The sequence below is a fragment of the Cydia pomonella genome, chromosome 1 (assembly GCF_033807575.1).
Source record: "Cydia pomonella isolate Wapato2018A chromosome 1, ilCydPomo1, whole genome shotgun sequence".
NCBI lineage: Eukaryota > Metazoa > Arthropoda > Insecta > Lepidoptera > Tortricidae > Cydia > Cydia pomonella.
In genome coordinates, this window is record NC_084703.1 from 4,263,045 (window position 1) to 4,283,565 (window position 20,521).

Here is a 20,521-nt window from a genome sequence, read left to right on the forward strand (position 1 = left end):
ACAGTAACATAATGTTGCCATTTTACATTTTTCGCGTAGGTCAAAGAAGCGTACAAGAAGACTTGGTTACTTCCATCATTGCTATCCAGCATTAATCATTAAAGACTTTCAAAACTTGGTTTGGGGTATTGCGGTTGCATCTCTTTCATTTGCTATATAAAGTAAAGAGATGCATCACAAATACGGAAATACTGATAAAAAACCACGAATTGATTTTGCAGCATTATATTTTGTCACTAACAAATCATTAAATTTTTTGCTTAATATTAATAGATAAATAACCCTTGCAATAAGCTTATATTTAAGTAAAAATAAATAAAATGTTATAATTGGCTGATTGTCCATCTTAGGTCAATAGATTAGACGGACCTAAGAAAAAAAAAATCCTACTGTTTGTGTTTGTGGTTCGATTCGGTTGGCACTTGGCATTTGACAGCTATATTGTATTGATTTCTTCCAGTTAAATCAGCCCAATTTCCCTGATATCCAAAATTTCTCCCCAAAAACTAGTTCTTAGTTAATTACAACTTTGATCAGTGTTCGTCATGGCAGCGAAAATTCAAGAAGCTCAGCAACATTGCAGAGCTGCAGAAAAATAGTAAGTCTAAAAACAAAGATTGTATTGATTTTTCTTTAAACAATTTTTTGCTGATATTTTAACTTCACTTTTTAATTCACTAGATTGGTGGCAATGGTCTGTAAGTTAAGTCTGTAAGAAACGTTATAAAAACAATAAACTGATGAAAGTGGTTTTTATGCCCCAAAACCCTACTATAAGGGATGGTATGTTTGTATTTTTGTTACAAGTAATAGCGTTGAAAACACTGAGCCGTTTTCGATAAATGAGGTGTTCATCAGGTTGCAGTCTCAGTGGACATATTATTATGCTGCATTTTTTACTGATTTCCATATAGGAGCTTGTGCAATACTATTAAAGGTAACTTTAGTTACCTTACTTATAGATCTCCAACTACTTGTTTTAAGGCAGCTTTGGCAATTTTGATTTAGGTACTGCAGCCATGCGAGATTTTAATGTTTTTTAAATCACCCTACATTTTTAGAACTTGATCCATAAACATATTTATGCTTGTAAGCTTGTAGTTTTCTTAACTAAGTTTAACTTAAATGCATGAATCTGCTGAACAATTTATTTTCTTAGATATATTTAAAATGCAAGTAGACATTTGAAAGCATAATAAATGTGTGACCTCAATTTATACTTTGTGCGGAAAGAGAAGAGTCGTAGAATACAAGGAAACCAATACATTTATACACAACTGTACTTATAGCAAAGATATATATAACTCTGTATAAGATAAACTCAAAAAAAAAATATACACCATGAAAAATCAAGAAATATGTATGCTTAAATAGATGGCGACACCATTTGATATTTAACACATATCAGTGAAAGAACATGGGTCAATAGCCATATGCCATTCTAAGAGTTTTAGTCCTGTGTAGATAGATGGCAGTTAATTTAGTTGACTACAAAATTTACTATGACAATATGCCTCTATACTAAACTCTTTGCTCATAGACAATTTTTTTTTTTAAATGTTGCTATGCAAATAATTTTTCATATATATTATTTTTCTTGTTGCTTTTGCGAATTAAATCCCTGCAACTGATATGCACGCAATGTAATAAGTTTTTGTTTGCGATTCAGAATCAGAACTTGGAATAATAGTTGACAGAGTGTTAGGGAAGGTCTCTATTTTAGCTTGAGCAAAATTTATTTTTTATGTTTTAATGTTCTCTATAGGTCGCAATTCTTAACCGATTCTTGTGAAATTTGCTGTGCAGGTTGTGGTTGTAGAATTTTTTTCTTGATTCAGTTGTTAGATTTTTTTCAAAATGGTGGAACCATAAATTTATTCAATTTTGATTATCCTCATAAGGTCTACAACCCACAAAGCCACTAGTTAATATTTAAGAATCTGTTCAAGCAAAGCTTTCTTCTCCAGAGCCTGGAGTCAAAGAAGTATTATATATTATGGGACATTAACCTGGCCCCACAGTAAGCTCAATAAGGCTTGTGTTGTGGGTATTGGACGTGTGTATAATAGATAGATATAAATAAATATTTAAACCCAAAAAAAAACATCCACGACTCAGGAACAAATATTTGTGATCAACACACAAATAAATATAATATATAAATTCATTTATTTCGACCAACTTAGGATCATATTACATTTAACTTATTATATTTAAACGTAAGATTAAAATTTAACTTAAACTAAATTAAATTAAGTCAAATATATCTACTCATATTTTAACCTATTCTGGAGAGGCTTGGACACCAGTACGTGAATCATATGACAGTGATTCAGGCACTGGCAGTCAAATCTCTCCGCAAACGCTCTCAAGATGCCATATTGACAAATAAAATCCTTAACCAGGATATGAACCCGGGCCCTCCTGCTTCGTAAGCAGGGTTAATACAGTCTAGGCTAGCAGGTGGTTATGATTAACATGCAGAAATTTTAATATTCACTCATATTGAATTACCAAATAATAACAATTCATTATTTGTATAGGCATTATGCAATGACTATATTCTTAAGTTACAACTCAGAACACAACAGTTTTCAGAAAAAAAAAGAATTTTCCGTTTTAACGAAAAATTAATCAACGCAACGCAAGTTTCATTTTTTTTATCATCAACAGCTCTAAAAAAAACAGGCATTTTAATAAAACTGGACTGAGTTTTTTTACACTATTAGTTAGTTGTGAATTAGGTGAATGTGGTGAAGACCGTCTATCATATAAAATCAGACTAATTCGTTCGTCGCTACTATCTCTTGCGTTTGTACACACACATACTTTATTAACAGAAGGCCGGTAGAGCAGCGAGGGCGTCGCACCCGCGTCAGTTAGTGGCGTTCATACCATTTTTCATCACTCGCCGGCTCCGTGCACACGCGCGAAGTTTCGTACGCCCTGATGCTTTATTTCCGACTGTGTCTTAGTGAAGTACGTATACAAATACGAGAGCTTGCCCTATCACGGTCCGACAAAAAATTTTATAAGCCGGTCTTTTCCCACATTGACCTTGTATTTCTAGCAAATGCATAAAAGATTAACCAATGTATGTGCAATTTCCTCGCAGCCTTAAGACATCTTTCCTCCGATGGAAGCCTGATTACGATTCGGCGGCGGATGAATATAATCAAGCAGGTGGGTAAACTATATATTAAGTAACGAACTTGTAATTACCACTTATAAATAAATAATATCGTAGGACATTGTTACACAAATTGACTAAGCCCCATACTAAGCTCAGACATTGATAATATATATTTTTATTTTTTTATAATACATCCGTGGCAAACAATCATACGGCCCGCCTGATGGTAAGTAGTCTCTGTAGCCTATGTACGCCTGCAACTCCAGAGGAGTTACATGTGACCCTAACACTCCGCACTGCCATTGAGCTCTGGCAACCTTATTATTTGGCTGCGGTTTTCTGTAAGGTGAAGGTACTTCCCCAGTTGGGCTCAGCTCTAGATCTGGAATGACATCCGCTGTGCTGTGCCCTACCACACAAAGCGAGATGACATTCACAATGCCCATACCTCTCTTTTGGACGTAGTTATATTTTGATTTCTAATCTAAAACACAGTTACGTTCACCAGCTCAATGCTACCGGATCGCCCGGGACCTTCAGAACTCGAAAGAGTGTCACCTGAAGGCCTCAGAGAACTACAATAAGCACAAGGCGTTCTTCCATGCCGCCAGAGCTCTGGAGAATGCCATACTGGTCAGCAAGGAGACCAGTTCTCCTGAGGAGGTGAGACTACTTATAAAACAGCCTTATCAGATAAAAAAATAATTAAAAAAAGCTTTTATATCGGACCAGATATTCATATAACAAAACAACAAATAATTAAAATATTTACTTATAAATTAAATAAAAATTATTGGGTATATTAAACCAACAGTATTCATTAAATTAAAATTATATACCTACTTAATTAAAATTATCAATGAAATTAAAATTATCAATTAAAATAAATTATCAATTAAATTAAATTCAAATATTTACCTACTTGTCATAGTGGGCATGATCGATTATCTTCAAAATGAAGTTCATTACTATGCCGGTGTATGGTGTTAGGAATGCACCTTTGAAATTAACAAATTTTAAATATAAAACTCTGTGTATAAACTGTATTATTATTATGTATTCCCAGGTGTACAACCTAGCTACAGAAGCAGCCAGCCTGTACCAGCAGCAGGGCTCGGGCGACTCCGCCGCTGCATGTCTAGACAAGTCCGCCAAAATCATAGAGGAGCGCTCACCGGAGCTGGCTTACAAACTGTTTTCTCAAGCGGCTGATGTGTCTTCAGTAAGTATTCGATTATTGAATATTTATCATAAAAATTTTACTGCCGCGAATTATACATACATTGTTATCCTTTTTATTCATTTTCCATCTGAGATTAGGGTTTTTACAATATGCATATAAAAGTAAAATACAAAAAAATCTATTCATTTACTTTGCCTGAACATACACAGTCGTCATGGTTACATGTCACGGGGGTACATATTATTGTAGCTATTATATGTACAGTCAGCGTCAAATACTTTGTAGCAGCCAAAGTAGCCAAATAGTTCGGTACACCACATATTTAGTATTGTGTACCGAACTATTAGGCCACTTTGACTGCTACAAAGTATTTGACGCTGCCTGTACATGCATGTAAGGTCATGCAAAAATCTTACATTAACTGAAAATAATAAAAATGTTATGTTATCAAAATATTTATTCAGATTATAAAATGGTCTTACTAGTAGAATTGATTATAATTTTTTGGAAAAGTCAATAATATTGTCACATTTTCTAATGTCCTCATTTAAAAAAATATAAATATTAATTCCAATGTATTTAAGACTCCTTTTGAAATGTACATAATTTTTCGAAACAACGAAATCGACACGTACAATACAAAAATTGTATAAGCACTTTTTTTTTAAATGTGGTGGCTAGCGAGAGACTCTCTAGAGAAGTGGAATCTTGAGCGTTGCGAAGGCTTCAAGGCAGCAGGGTTAAACAAACTTTACCTCCGAGTGAAACACAAAATGTTTTACCACATCTACGCGAGATAAATATTAACTATGATATACCGATAAAATCAAACCAAATCAAATTCAAATCAGCGTAATAATAAAATATTATTTAAAATCATCAATTCTACCAGCTAACATAAGGAAAAAACTCAAACTATGCATCTGATTACTTTGCCCCACATGTGGTTTAAAATGCAACTTTCTCATTAATTTTTGAACAATCAACATGGCCTTTACCAGTTGGTGTGGTAAAAAGTTTGTTTTATACCATAACGCGGTTAATCGGTTATGTAATCAAAATAATAATAGTTCACGAAAGGCAGCAGGCGTTAATTTTCCAAACTGTTATCATGTACTTGGTGAAAAACCTTTTAATTTCGGTTTCGTTCGTTAAACCATTAACTTTACACTGGATTTTAGGAAAATATTTCCATAAAGTTTTTGTTAGTTTAACCGGTTTAGAACAATTAAAACCGGTTTCTTCCTATGTGTCTGTTTACGCGGCACACTACCAGGCCGGACGGCCGTCTCGTCGCTCGGTGAATAAACCGGTACAGTTCTTAAAACGTTTGCGTTCTTATGAACGTTCGGAGTAAAGCCAAAAAGGTTTAGAAATCGGTTCCGAGCTTTGGGTGTAATTGATAGTTGTTTCTTTTCTCAGGGTGAAAGTAGTCAGCACCAAGGTGCAGAATACATAAGCAAGGCGTCCAGACTTCTTGTCAAGTTGCAATGGTAAGGGACATTTCATTTACAAGTACACTGTAATTTTTATTTATAAAAATAACATGGCCAAATTGCCATTACCATATTTGTAGCTTTTATGCACTCTAGTTTAGGACCTGAGTCTCCCATGGGCCACCGCCAAGTCTCGAGGTTCGGATTTGGCTTGGGGGCCGTAGTTCGGAGCATCTTTAAGGGGTCAATATGGCGAAGACCGGCATATATAAATTTATTGCAGAGGAGACCGACATAGGACAAAACTCTGGTATTTGTATATGTACGTCACTCACACACAGTCGAAAAGAAGAGTTTCACTCCTGCTCAACCATTCTTGTAAGTGAAGTATGTGTCAGTGGTGGCCGAACGGTAATTATAATTGAAAATATTGAATATTAACCATTACAAACTGAACCGTAAACTACAAGTGCCCGTTATGTGTACAAACGCAAGAGTTAAAATTGACGAAAGAGCTTGCAGACGGTCTTCTCTCATAGACGGTCTTCCCTCATATACGGTCTTGCCCTCTATTACTAAAAAGGGCTTGTTAAATCGGGCTAATTTATTATATGCGTCATTTAATTCCATTTATATTGATAATCCGTTTAAATCGTTTTATTTTTTTATTTCAAGAAGTATGTGATGTTCAGGTACGATCAAGCTGTAGACAGTCTTCGGAGGGAAATCGGTTTCCACCAGGAGAGCGGGAACACGGGCGCCATCGGCCGGCTCACTGTTGCCGTTGTACTGGTCCAACTGGCCCGGGGCGATGCTGTGGCAGCGGAGAAAGCGTACAAGGTATGAACGTTACAGTCTTCGCAGGAATATGGGTTTGTTCGTAGAAAAGTGGCAACGGTAATATATGGTGAAATGGGTTTTATATAAAGTTCTACAAAACTATTCTTTTTAGATTTGGCCTTTATTGTTTTTTTCTACTCGATCCTAATAGGTGAAAAAAAGTGTCCCGAAATTTCCTTCCAGATTGGGAGGAACGAAATCTGTCACCGTCAAAGTACAAAGTGTATAAAAATCTAAAAATATCAAATAACACACTTTTTTTTTAATGAACTATACTGACTATATTTATATTTCATCAGGAATGGGGTAACAACTGCGAAGTGGCCGAAATGCAAACGATAGAGCAATTACTATCGGCATACGACGAGGAGGACCGCGAGTCCGCCAAGAGAGCCCTAATGTCGCCTTTTATAAGGAGCATGGACGTGGAGTACGCCAGGCTAGCACAGGTAAACAGACAGACAGAACAACTAACATACGAGGACGACCGCGAGTCCGCCAAGAGAGCCCTAATGTCGCCTTTTATAAGGAGCATGGACGTGGAGTACGCCAGGCTAGCACAGGTAAACAGACAGACAGAACAACTAACATACGAGGAGGACCGCGAGTCCGCCAAGAGAGCCCTAATGTCGCTTTTTATAAGGAGCATGGACGTGGAGTACGCCAGGCTAGCACAGGTAAACAGACAGACAGAACAACTAACATACGAGGAGGACCGCGAGTCCGCCAAGAGAGCCCTAATGTCGCCTTTTATAAGGAGCATGGACGTGGAGTACGCCAGGCTAGCACAGGTAAACAGACAGACAGAACAACTAACACACGAGGAGGACCGCGAGTCCGCCAAGAGAGCCCTAATGTCGCCTTTTATAAGGAGCATGGACGTGGAGTACGCCAGGCTAGCACAGGTAAACAGACAGACAGAACAACTAACATACGAGGAGGACCGCGAGTCCGCCAAGAGAGCCCTAATGTCGCCTTTTATAAGGAGCATGGACGTGGAGTATGCCAGGCTAGCACAGGTAAACAGACAGACAGAACAACTAACACACGAGGAGGACCGCGAGTCCGCCAAGAGAGCCCTAATGTCGCCTTTTATAAGGAGCATGGACGTGGAGTATGCCAGGCTAGCACAGGTAAACAGACAGACAGAACAACTAACACACGAGGAGGACCGCGAGTCCGCCAAGAGAGCCCTAATGTCGCCTTTTATAAGGAGCATGGACGTGGAGTATGCCAGGCTAGCACAGGTAAACAGACAGACAGAACAACTAACACACGAGGAGGACCGCGAGTCCGCCAAGAGAGCCCTAATGTCGCCTTTTATAAGGAGCATGGACGTGGAGTACGCCAGGCTAGCACAGGTAAACAGACAGACAGAACAACTAACATACGAGGAGGACCGCGAGTCCGCCAAGAGAGCCCTAATGTCGCCTTTTATAAGGAGCATGGACGTGGAGTACGTCAGGCTAGCACAGGTAAACAGACAGACAGAACAACTAACATACGAGGAGGACCGCGAGTCCGCCAAGGGAGCCCTAATGTCGCCTTTTATAAGGAGCATGGACGTGGAGTACACCAGGCTAGCACAGAGAAACAGACAGAACAACTAACATACGAGGAGGACCGCGAGTCCGCCAAGAGAGCCCTAATGTCGCCTTTTATAAGGAGCATGGACGTGGAGTACGCCAGGCTAGTACAGGTAAACAGACAGACAGAACAACTAACATACGAGGAGGACCGCGAGTCCGCCAAGAGAGCCCTAATGTCGCCTTTTATAAGGAGCATGGACGTGGAGTACGCCAGGCTAGCACAGGTAAACAGACAGACAGAACAACTAACATACGAGGAGGACCGCGAGTCCGCCAAGGGAGCCCTAATGTCGCCTTTTATAAGGAGCATGGACGTGGAGTACGTCAGGCTAGCACAGGTAAACAGACAGACAGAACAACTAACATACGAGGAGGACCGCGAGTCCGCCAAGAGAGCCCTAATGTCGCCATTTATAAAAAGTGTGGACGTGGATTACGGCTTACCACAGATACAGTTTATTTTAATCTCAATGGTAACTTTTAAAAGCTCCACAGACCAAATAAATCGCACGCTGTTTTCGATCCTTTGTTTAATAATCTACAATATAAAATTAAAATGCCAGAAAGGGACAAAAACGACGGACGGAGCGAGATGGCGCCTTACAAAATTTTAGGAATTTAGGTGACACGTTTCTCGAATACGGCGCACGTATCATGAGAAAAAACTATGCAAATCTGTTGTTTAAATATGAGAATAGAACACAGCATACTAATTACCGTTTTGGCTGTGTATTTACTTCACAATCATTTAAAGAAGTTTTCATATAAATCTTCATTTTACGATGATCGGCCAACTTCGGCCACTTTCGGTTGGATCGATGGTTTCGCTACAGATCTACAAAGTTTAAGTAGTTAGTCCAAATTATGTGCGTCATGTTGGTATGCTGTTATATCCGTGTTTTTTTACTCGAAGTAAAATTAAATATCAATATTGTGTGGTCTATTAGTCTATTCCCAAACAGCCCGTCAATTTTTTTGACGTCAGTTCATGTAACCTAAAGTATGTTAAGTTGGTATGCAATTGTATTGGCCTTTTTTACTCGGAAGTGAAATTAAAAATCTAAATTGCTATCACACTTAGTCCATACGAGAACTGTTAAGCCCCCTTATTCATAAAACTTAGCAAACCTCTGTTAAATTTTATCACTTTCTAACAAACACAAATGTCAATATTGCAGACAGGGGCAAACGATCATCAACGGCCACAACGCCATAAATATATAAGTGTTACAAATAAGAAGTATCATACAACTGTTACCATAAAAATAATTATGCCCCCCGAATTATCTTAGTTTTTATAAACCTTAGTAGGGTTGAATTCAAAGGTTAATTCATATTTTTTCCAAAATAAAGATATTGTGGCTATATATATATATATTATCGCCTCTGGAAAATCATGTCCAATGTATGTAAACATCCCTTCAGTTATACTTTACATAATGAGGTTGGTATAGGTAAAAAACTTAAGTAAGTCACCTGTTGTATGTAGTTGTGACGTGTTCGAATAGACAATACATGTTTAAAAGACACACAAACAAAACAAATGTCTATTCGAACACGTCACAACTACATACAACAGGTGACTTAAGTTTTTTACCTATATTTAAATTGGTTGGGAACGTCTAGTGTCCTAAAATATTTATTTATTATTATTTAAAAGGAGCTTGAAATTTGTTGCAATACCTGCTTTATTGTGAAATTTAATCCTTTCAGTTGGTGCCCTTGCCAGAAGCTTTAGAGCCCACACCCAGCGCTGGGATCCGTGAGAACGCCGCGCCATCATACGTCAGTCCGAACGCCTCCAACTATGAGGTCAGTATCCTATAATGCCACTAGCAACGGACAAAGTTATGACGCTAAACACGAAGAATTTCGTACATCGAGCCACCTGTTTCTATCTCTGTTGCACGCGCGTAATTGTATTGCTATATCCAAATTGAAACTAATGCAGTAAGATACCTTTTGTTACTCGTCGACTGGAATGATTGAATTAAGATTTCGTATAGGTACCACACTGTAATTGGGCAACTCAACTATAATATTCTTTTCGAAACGGTTTAGTCAACTATAATGAAATGGACCAATCACAGCTCGCCGCGGTCAATAGGACGAAACAAAACAATAGCTCATATTGATTTTTTATTTTAGGTTGTATAGTAGAAACAATTGCTTCATAAGTCATAAACGCTCATGTGACACCCTTAATATAGCAACATCCATAGAATACGAAAACCGTTTAGCGTTGCTTGATAGGCTACGGTGGCCAAAATCGAGAAAAACTGTCTAAAAATTGAATTTAGCGCGGAGCAAGTACCAGGGCCTCATGAGTTACGAGAAGGTGTCGAGCACCCGGCCGGGTCCCGGCGGCCGCGGCTGCACGCGTATCTTAAATAGCTGTATACTTTTGGCTTGTTTACCTGTATGATTTTATTAGTTTAAAGTATTGTTTTAATTGACTCGTAGAAAAAGTATTGTGTACAATAGTGATATAATAGTACATTACGATACAAGTGCGAAAAATAGGAAATTCGAAACGAGTGGCGATAAATTAAAACACGACCGAAGGGAGTGTTTTAAATCGACACGAGTTGCGAATTACCTATTCGCACATGTATCGTACAACGTTTTACAGTACATATGGCCCTTTAAATGTTCGACACAGTAACGTAATATGCTACTTCTCGCACTAGTGCTATAAAGTAGCGCCATATGTACTGTAATCAAGCTTTTCAATCTCGCACCTCACTTTGGCAACCCAGCAAGCTTCGTTGCCAAAACACGGTACACAACTGAAAAGCTGAACTGTACTGTAAGAGCACTGAAAGAAATCGTAGAGAACCAGCTTGTTCTACGGCTAAATGTTGTCGAAGTTCATCTAGCTAACATGAAAATGGTGCATCATATTGAAATAATGAATAAAACCTTATTTGTTAAGAATTTATTAAGGATGATTTCTTCCATTGACACTTTTTTCCAAACTCTAATACTTTTCGCGAAATTGAGAATAAACGGTCAACCGGGACATGTTTCATGCTAAAAGGGGGGGTTGCGTCAGGGGGTGGGGAGGGGACGCTACCCAGAGGTATCATACCACATTCATTTTAAGCTGGATCTGGGGGCACGGTAGTGCTCCGGCCAAGTCGAGCGCGAAGCAAATACTGCCGTACCATCCTTTACTGGAACCATTTCGCCGCATTTTCAGGCCCCTATTTGAGAACCTCTGGATAAGACCAGAACGCAGAAATTTTCGTCATCCAGTAAGCTATAATCACATACTTAAAATTGGATTTTGGATTGGATTTCAAGTCTGTCATTCATTTAGTTCCGAAGTTAAGCGAAAGCAAAGTTTTGCATTTATGACACTTACTCACTCACTCACTCATGATCAGCTGTTTCGGTTAGTGGCAATTTCCCATCATCAGCGGTTCTGGCGACAGATAGGTGCAATGGTGTCATGGAACACCTGGTTTTGTACCCTTGTGTACCCTTCAACGGCCAAGTCACACAACATTAACTATAATAATAAAGAAATCGCAGTAAGGAACCTTAGACTTGGCACGACTTTGTCTAGATTTCATTACTTTTTAGAGATAAACAAGCAACTCCATCGAGACTTGGCTAGTTTTTTACAGAATGTTTTTGGTGGGATCATTTGTGTCTATTTCCCATACATAAGAACATACTTGACCAAATCATAATAAAATAATAAATAATAATGCCGCTCAAGATGTTTAATTTTTTACTTGTCGATTTCAGCGCGCGTCGCCCGAAGGCGATAGTAGGCCGGACAATGCTTCATACGAAGCTCCCGTGCAGCCACCAGACGAAGAGGAACTGTGCTAGACACAGACAGTATTCCTGGACATATTAGGCCACGACCAAGAACCGACAGTCTATTTTGAGATTAAAATCTCGATAAGAAATAAGTAAGCATCAAAGAGTATTGATTGTAATATGAGAGGTAAAGTCTAAGAAAAAAACGTGCGCCTTGTACTCTGTCCCCCTTATAAACGTCTACTAAAGTTGACAAGCCGCTAATAATCGTTTGTCCCTTTCCGACGTATTGGTATGATGGAAAGGGACAAACGATTAGCGGCTTGTCAACTTTAGTAGACGTTTATGAATAAGGGGGTGTATCTTGAGGTATTTAAATAAAAATAAACAAACAATTTGTACACTTTCGGTTAGTTATAACATTTATTGGTTAACCAACCAAATACAAAACCGCCTGGATCTGTCACTGAACGACCTGACTTTAACCTACATTATTTGACCATGTAATGTTTTCATCTACCGTCAACTGGCTTAAGGAGCTATTTGAGGGTAGATTTTGTTTTTATTTATATAATAATGATACAGAGTATAGTTCGACATCCATAACAGATGGCGCTGTACTGCGCCATATGCTTTGCAGTCACTGAATTGTGAAACGTCAAATTTTGACAATCAGAATTACCGCAAAGTGTATGGAGCTGTACAGCGCCATCTTGTTTACCTGTCAAATTCGAAACACGAAATTGTCTTAGATTTAATTGACTCAATCAATATATCTTATAGATTGCTCGCTCCATATATCAGTTTTCTTACCGAACCGCTTATTATTTTCGTAGTCGACATCTAGCGTATTTATCAGTACCGCTACTTGACACTAGATGTCACCAGTGTCGCGACTGACTAAAAGTGTATAGGGGCCGTGCGCGTTGGAGAGTCTGCCATCTTGTGGCCTGAATCGGAACAATAAACATGTACATGTACACGTCACGTGTTTTCTTGTGCATAGTAAGTGCTGCCATCTTGTGGGCTACATCTGAACAATAAACGTCACATTTACGCCTCGCGCCAAAAATCTGACGGCTCCTGTGCTGCCTCCTACAGTTCATGCACGCTCCCTATTGCTCAAACTGATATTACAAGTTGAAAATAGAATTCCGGTTATATTAGATGAAAATTGTTGAGCATTAGACTTTTCGTTCGTCGCGACATCTATTGTAAAATAGCAGTACTGATAAATGCGCTATTTGACGCTAGATGTCGACTACGGAAATAATAAGCGTTTTGGTAAGAAAACTGATGTATGGAGTGAGCACTCTGCTTATTTATTTCTCTATGATTAAGAGGAAAGGGGACGACCGGTTCTCCATACAAACGTGGTCCCCGTTTTCCTTTCTGGATTACATGCTTATTAACTATATTCGTTTATTATTTTGGACTTTTTGTTAATATTGTAAGAATTAGAAACGAAAAACAAAACACAAACAATTTTTTTAACGCTCCTAACTCTTATATTAAGTAAAAAATTGAAAGAAATCAAACAACCGGCATAGCCATAGTCAATATAGGTATTGGGTAAAAATATTTTCTATAATCTAGGGAGGAAAATGGGGACTACATTTGTAAGGAAAAGCGATCATTCACTATCGTATTAAACAACTTATACTTTTGGCCATATTGACCAGAATGATTTCGTGTATTTATATTATATAATTTCGTTTATTGTAAAATTACAAAACTATGCATTTTTAATAAGTAAAAAGAATTTGCTTAGAATAGAATAGCTTCAGTTATTAAATTTTTTACCTATTTTTTGACTAGTATGAAACCCACCCCACACCCAAAACTCCGGGGTATGCTTATGATAGCCAACCACCGTACAGACGATCCTAGAATAATACGCATAAAATATTTTGAACAAACACTGTTAATCAAAGAGAATTTGAAATTGAGGTGTATTGTCAAAGAAAACTTTGTTGCCACAGCAAATTTACTGCCATCTTTCGACACATGATTAAATCTTTTGGAACGCCATTTGACTTTGATCCTTATTTCACTGATGTGTGTTAAATTTGTTAAATATCTAAAGTGGCGCCATCTAATAGATCATATGCAAAAGGTATGGCGGCATCGTTTCGAGCGATGGCGCCTCAACCTTTAGCCGGTGCCCGGTAAGATGGCGGATAATACACCTTTTTTATTAGATATAAGATATTAATATATTGTTTTTTTTTTCTCTGAACTCCCCATCGGCACACAAACCTCAAGGTTTTGCCTACGATGGGTCTTGTATTAAATTCTAGACTGTAACTTATTTGTTAATTCCATAAATAAAAAAAAAAACCTCCATTTCAAATTTTCTTTGATATATATAATATATAAATTGCAGTATATATTGTACATAACACCTACACTCGACTTTATAGCAATTGATCTAGTGAGTTGTGTTTAGGTATTATTTTAGAGCTGTTTACTAATGTGATAGGCCATTCTAAGGTTTAGGTAGATATAGTTTGGTGTACTATGTATTAATTAAGCTCTGGTTTCCTAAAATAGCGTTGCCGTCATATAGCGTCCGTAATACAGCGGTGAATGACGTCACTAGAACATTGTGTATGTAAACAAAATGGCGCGGTTTCCTAGAGGGCGGTGATTGAAGGAACATTCTTTTTGCGTCCGTAATATTACGGCCGCTATATGATGGCACCGCTATCTTAGGAAACCAGCGCTTAATTAAATTTGTTTTTTTAAATATTCCTCTTTAACGTGTAATTAAATAATCTTAATATGTTGATTATGTATGTTATTTTTTGTAAGGAAGTATGGGACTCCGGAAGATAGAACATCTTACGGTAGATGTCGCTACCTGTCTCCCTAAGGTGTAAACAATAAGGGAATGGAAAAATTTTGGTTCGTGCGTTCCGAAAGACCGCAACTTCGAGTTTTGCACGAGCGGTGTTTTTTTTTTCTTTTATTTGTTTTAAACAACAACGGCGCAGACCAGCAATTTAAAAGTACACTTTTTTTACTTGTATTTTTTTTATTAGAATCACGCTTCGATCGTAGAAAACGTGTCCCAAGATTTTTATTTCAATTCCGTTACCATGTTTCATAGACTTTGTATGACGGTAACGGAATGGAACGAAAAATGTATGGAAATTTCGGGACAGTTTTTCTTTTCTTATTACAATCGAAAGAGTTCGTGATTTTGAGTAAATAAAAATACAATTTAATTAATTATTTTACACAAATTGACTAATGGCCCAAACTCGACTCCCACAGGAAATTATTCACCACAAGACGATATTGGACGACTGCTCTTCTATACAAATGTAGTCCCCATTTTCCTCCCTGGATATTGACATGATGTATAACAAATTTACGCAATTTATTATATATTAACCATATCTATGCTCCTTTGTTTGACTTTTTACATTTTATATCTTTATTATCATATTATTATAATAATTTAAGTACTGAAAAAATCAAATTATTTTATAAAACATTTTTGATTTGTTTTTTTAAGTAGTCACACTACATGACATAAATTGTAAACTAAAATAGATATCATACACATAAAAAAAACTGATAAAGGCCACCGGTGGCCGAGACGGAAATCGAACCCGCGTCTCCAGCTTAAGCGGCTAAGGGCTTGTGCACAAATCACGCGAGGTTTTTTTCGGCTAGTTTTTGACCCCCCCTCCCCCTTGGTGATATTTGGTGAGGTTCTTGGCGAACCCCCGCTCCCCCACATAACCTCACGTGTATTTTTTTATTTTTTTTTATTCGACCTTATTTTAAGATAAATAGTATTGTATAGAGTAAATCTTGTTTAGACTGGCTATTTTGAAGTGCCAAGTGAAGGTTTTTGGTTAACAAAACCGAGAAAAAGTATGTGGTAGATATTTTTTCTTAGTTTCGTTTACCATAGAAAAATACACGTGAGGTTTTCTTATATCCCCCCTCCCCCAACGTGATCTGTCGTGATTTTTTCGTGACCCCCCTCCCCCCCTATCGAACCTCGCGTGATTTGTGCACAAGCCCTAACGTCCTGACGTCTAGACTTTTTCTTAAGTGTTTTAGTGTAGTTTTTTGTAGAATGACTAGAGAAATACTTACACTTACCTACTTTTAAAAGCAGTGTAATAATGATTTAAAAAATCAAAAAGAAAAGAATAAGTAAATCAAACGAAGGAAGCTGTGGTTAATATACATCAGTTTGCGTAAACATATGTGACGTTATCTATGAAAAGGGACCTTATTGTCGGTGGCGCCATTATGAACGATGCTCCCATATTATAAACAACGCCGCGCTACGGAGTGCGGCGTAAGCGCCATCGACAATAAGGTCCCTTTTCGTAGATAATGTCACATATGTAATGTTAATATTCAGAGGGGTAAATGAGGACTACGTGTGTATGGACAACCGGTCACGTGACGTCGTCCCCTTTCCTTTTTACTCTATAATTTTCAGGCCAAACCATAGAGAAATAAGAAGTAATAGAGTGCTCACTCCATACATCGGTTTTGGTACCAAAATGCTTATTATATTCGCAGTCGACATGTAGCATCGAGTAGCGGAACTCTCAGTACTGCTACTCGACAATAGATGTCGCGGCAAACAAAAAGTCTAATGCTCAACGATTTTCAGCTAATATTATAACCGGAGTAAGGTGAAAATAGAGTTCCGGTTACTCTGGTTATAATATTAGCGGAAAATCGTATCGTAGAGATATCTATTGTCGAGTAGCAGTATTGAGAGTTCCGCTACTCGATGGTAGATGCCGACTGCGAAAATAATAAGCATTTTGGTACCAAAACTGATGTATGGAGTGAGCACTCTATTACTTCTTATTTCTCTATGGGCCTAACTGACTCAGGCCTGCTATGTTAATAATAGCAAAGTTAATTGATTGTAATAGAGAGGTAGTCTAAGAAAAAACACCCCTTAGTTTGACATCCAAAACAGATGGCGCTGTACTGCGCGATATGTTTTGCGGTCACTAAATTGTCAAACGTCACAGTTTGACAATAAGTGTTACCGCAAAATGTATGGAGCTGTACAGCGCCATCTCGTTTACCTGTGAAATTCGAAGCACGAAATTGTCTTAGATTTTACACATCTTACTCAATCAATGTATCTTTGGTAATAATCAATTTTCAAAATGACATTTGTTTGATGTTTTTGTACTTGCGCAAATTATTTGAAGAATAAAATATTAGCCTTTTTAAGAAATCGCTGTATATTGAGTATATTGAAAACTATGTATAATATAAAATGAAAATCATGTTGCATTTTACTATATCAATAAGTAAGTTATGTTTTTGTGATGCCTAATGTTAAGGAAAAGCTTAAAATGTTATAAATATTATGTCAGTATGGGTAAGTGTGGATGCGGGATAAGTATGACTGAGCTTCACATTGGGCCCTGTTTACCCAATGATTGGTGTTTATTACGATTTCATACATTTGACCCGGTTTTTAGAAAATAATGTACCAATTGGCGTGAGTATTTAAGAAAAATTAATCGCTGTCAGTTTTGTGACGACAATTAAGCATGAAATCTTTATGGGAAACAACTTTTTGGCTTTTTTTACATTGCAATATCGCTTATAGTTATAAACTGAAATAAATGTCATATACTAAGAAAAAGTGACCAAGGCCTCCAGTGATCAGGCACCTGCCGCGATAGCAGAGGACACTGGTTCGATTCCAGCCTGGGGCACTGGAGGCCTTGGTCACTTTTTCTTAGTATATGACATTTATTTCAGTTTATAATTTATATAGTAGTGTTTCTACTTGAAATAAAAACAATTCTTTTTTTTTTAATAATTTAATTTTTTCTTATACTTCTAATAGTATCGCTTATAGTTTATGAAATGTACACCAAAACCAAGTTTATATTGAAATTTAATGCTTAATTAATAGTGATTAACTTTTCTTAACTTACGGTAATTGGGTGCACTGTTTTCTGAAAACTCCCCTAAACGCAAGTAGCAAATGCACGGACTCGCAATAAACATTAATCAATCTATAAACAGACCCCAATGTGAAGGACACACATACATACCCATATGTCACACTTATCCATATTGATTAATTATGTATAAGTATTATATATCAATACGTGTAAAATAAAATAATAACATCATATTCACGTAATTATAATTGTTACAAAGCTTAAGATAAATGTATAATTTGCTCGAGAATATTAAATATGTTAAATTAATTTTAAATATATCGTGATTTGGTCAATTCAAGGCATTAGGTCTAAAGAACGGTGAGCACTAGTAATTTCGTGTATTGACCCGCATGTTTCTGTCTCTGTCGTACGCGCGTAATTGTATACTGCTGTCGCGTCGATGGCGGCGGCGGTCAATGCTACTGTACGAGCGGGACAGCAATATAATTACCCGCGTGCGATAGAGATGAAGGCGAGTCAATGTAAGAACTTCTACGTGCTTAATGTCCGTCAGTGTTGGCCGAACGTTACAAATTTCCTTCCTAGAGTTCCTAGTTACTATAATTTAATAAACATCTATTCGAAGTAAATTGCTTTCAAAATTCGTTGGCTAATCTAAAATAAGTTTTTGGTAAAAATTTCGTTTTTGGTACATGCTTTTATCGCTGACTGTACTTTTTTCCACAGGCAACTAATACTCATCGAGAAAACCCCAAACACAATTAGGTTGCGTTGTTTTATCACAGAGTTCCTGTTGCTGCCTCCTGTCTCCATCATCAGATCAGCTTGATGGTACCATAATATTGCATTGTCACCCGACTTACATATGTATGCAAATTTTCAGCTTCATCGGAAACCGGGAAGTGGGTCAAATTTAACTTGCAACATTTGTGCCATACATACTAACAGGGCAAGTTAAATAAAAGCTTGTAAAATATAGTTAAACTAACAAGGAAAGGTACCCAACTGTCCGGTTCCGATTTGATTTATATTTATATATGTTATAGAGTAGTCTAAAATAACAGACACGTATTTTTTTTTAGCTGCCCAAACTCAACCTATTGGGAGAAATTGTCCTCCAAAGTACTAAAAAATTACGAAATCTTCTAATTCCTATGGAAAGTGATGCTCAAGCAGCTTGCTAGTTAATGGCTGGTTTGAGTATATGTTTGAAAGCAGCAAAAAATAATGAGCACGTGTTTTGTTATATCGGCTAAAACTAATTTTTTCCTAAAAAAAAATCGTCATTCGAAGTTTTATAATATCTTATCGCTAAAGTTACACATAAAGACGGGTGTTTTTTTTAGGAAAACTTGAGTTTAAGCAGATATAACAAAACACGTCTACATTATTTTTTCCTGTTCTCAAACATATACTCAAACAAGCCATTAAATAGCAAGTTGCTTGAGCATCACTTTCTATATTAGTAACTTTTTAGTACTTTGGAGGACAATTTCTACCAATAGGTTGAGTTTGGGCAGCTAAAAAAAAATACGTGAGCGTTATTTTAGACTACTCTATAACATATATAAATATAAATCAAATCGGAACCGGACAGTTGGGTACCTTTCCTTGTAAGTTGTTTTAGTACATAAGTACAGATATCAGTTTTTTTTCTGATACAAAAATTTACAGTAACTATATAAGTATATTTATTTCAGTCTATAATTTATAATTTATGAACCTCCAGGTTTTTTTGTTGTATTTTCCTTTTGTTATGGTACATCATTTGTATTGCATTGTTGATATGTTTATATTACTGTTTTGTTTCTAAATAAATAAAAATATTAACCTTAAACTGTAACCGTTCGTTACGGTTTTCGGTTCAATTTGTAATGGTTAAAGGTCAATTCTAACTAACGTTCAGCCAACACTGGTGTCTGTACCCCTAGTGTAAATTTATTCGATAGCAAGACGTGACGTACTCGTTTGTGGTAAATCTCATTTTGTAAGGGACGTTTTGGAAACTCAAAATTACTTACTATTACTTAACGCAAACGCGTACGTCACGTTTCGCTATCGAATAAATTTACACTAGGGGCTCAGAATTATTGAAAATAACTCTGTAATAAATAAATATACTTGCAAACATGTTTTTTTTGCTCTCCTTATCTACGGAATTAAAATCCGGGTTTATTTCTCTGATTGGGAGCGTGAATGATATAAACCGTAGCGCGGAAGCCGTCTATACATCTATAGGAAGTATTACTGCAATGTTCTGCCGCCAGAGTGCAGCACTAGCACCTTTAACCATAGGGTAACTTATATAAGTTATACTTATATAAGTTATTACGGAAGGTGGAGATAAGGAAAGGAATCTCCATATACCAAAAAGTGTCATCAAAAAACCTTAAATAGGTGGCGCCACAATATCTAGAATACTTGAAAAAAAAATCAAATTATAGGCGGCACTTCACTCCGTCAATAACGCCTAGGTTCTTAGCTACTCTAGCGCTACTCTGGAGAGATTTGGAACTATTATTTATAGCTGACCACTGGACACTTTTGCATAAGTTCTGCCTATGGAGATTGCGTTCCTATATTATATATACTGTGCCTTAAACTGTTTTTTGACAAGATTTCACAGATAATAAAATATGACATTG

The 20,521-nt window shown here is 37.0% G+C and overlaps 1 protein-coding gene across 2 annotated transcripts in view; it reads left to right on the forward strand.

The window, feature by feature from the left end:
- The first annotated feature begins 313 nt into the window (after positions 1-313).
- The window catches only part of LOC133526550 (gamma-soluble NSF attachment protein-like), a 32,602-nt gene continuing 12,394 nt past the window's right edge, over positions 314-20,521 (forward strand). The window contains exons 1-9 of one of the 2 annotated variants that reach the window (XM_061863250.1): positions 335-598; positions 3,116-3,183; positions 3,642-3,796; positions 4,200-4,355; positions 5,739-5,809; positions 6,445-6,592; positions 6,892-7,041; positions 9,895-9,993; positions 11,938-20,004. In XM_061863250.1, the coding sequence (XP_061719234.1) occupies positions 546-598; positions 3,116-3,183; positions 3,642-3,796; positions 4,200-4,355; positions 5,739-5,809; positions 6,445-6,592; positions 6,892-7,041; positions 9,895-9,993; positions 11,938-12,024 (987 nt within the window). In that variant the 5' untranslated portion in view covers positions 335-545 and the 3' untranslated portion in view covers positions 12,025-20,004. Of the gene's footprint in view, positions 599-3,115; positions 3,184-3,641; positions 3,797-4,199; positions 4,356-5,738; positions 5,810-6,444; positions 6,593-6,891; positions 7,042-9,894; positions 9,994-11,937; positions 20,005-20,521 lie in introns of those variants that run through there. The other variant, XM_061863242.1, reaches the window with a different exon arrangement.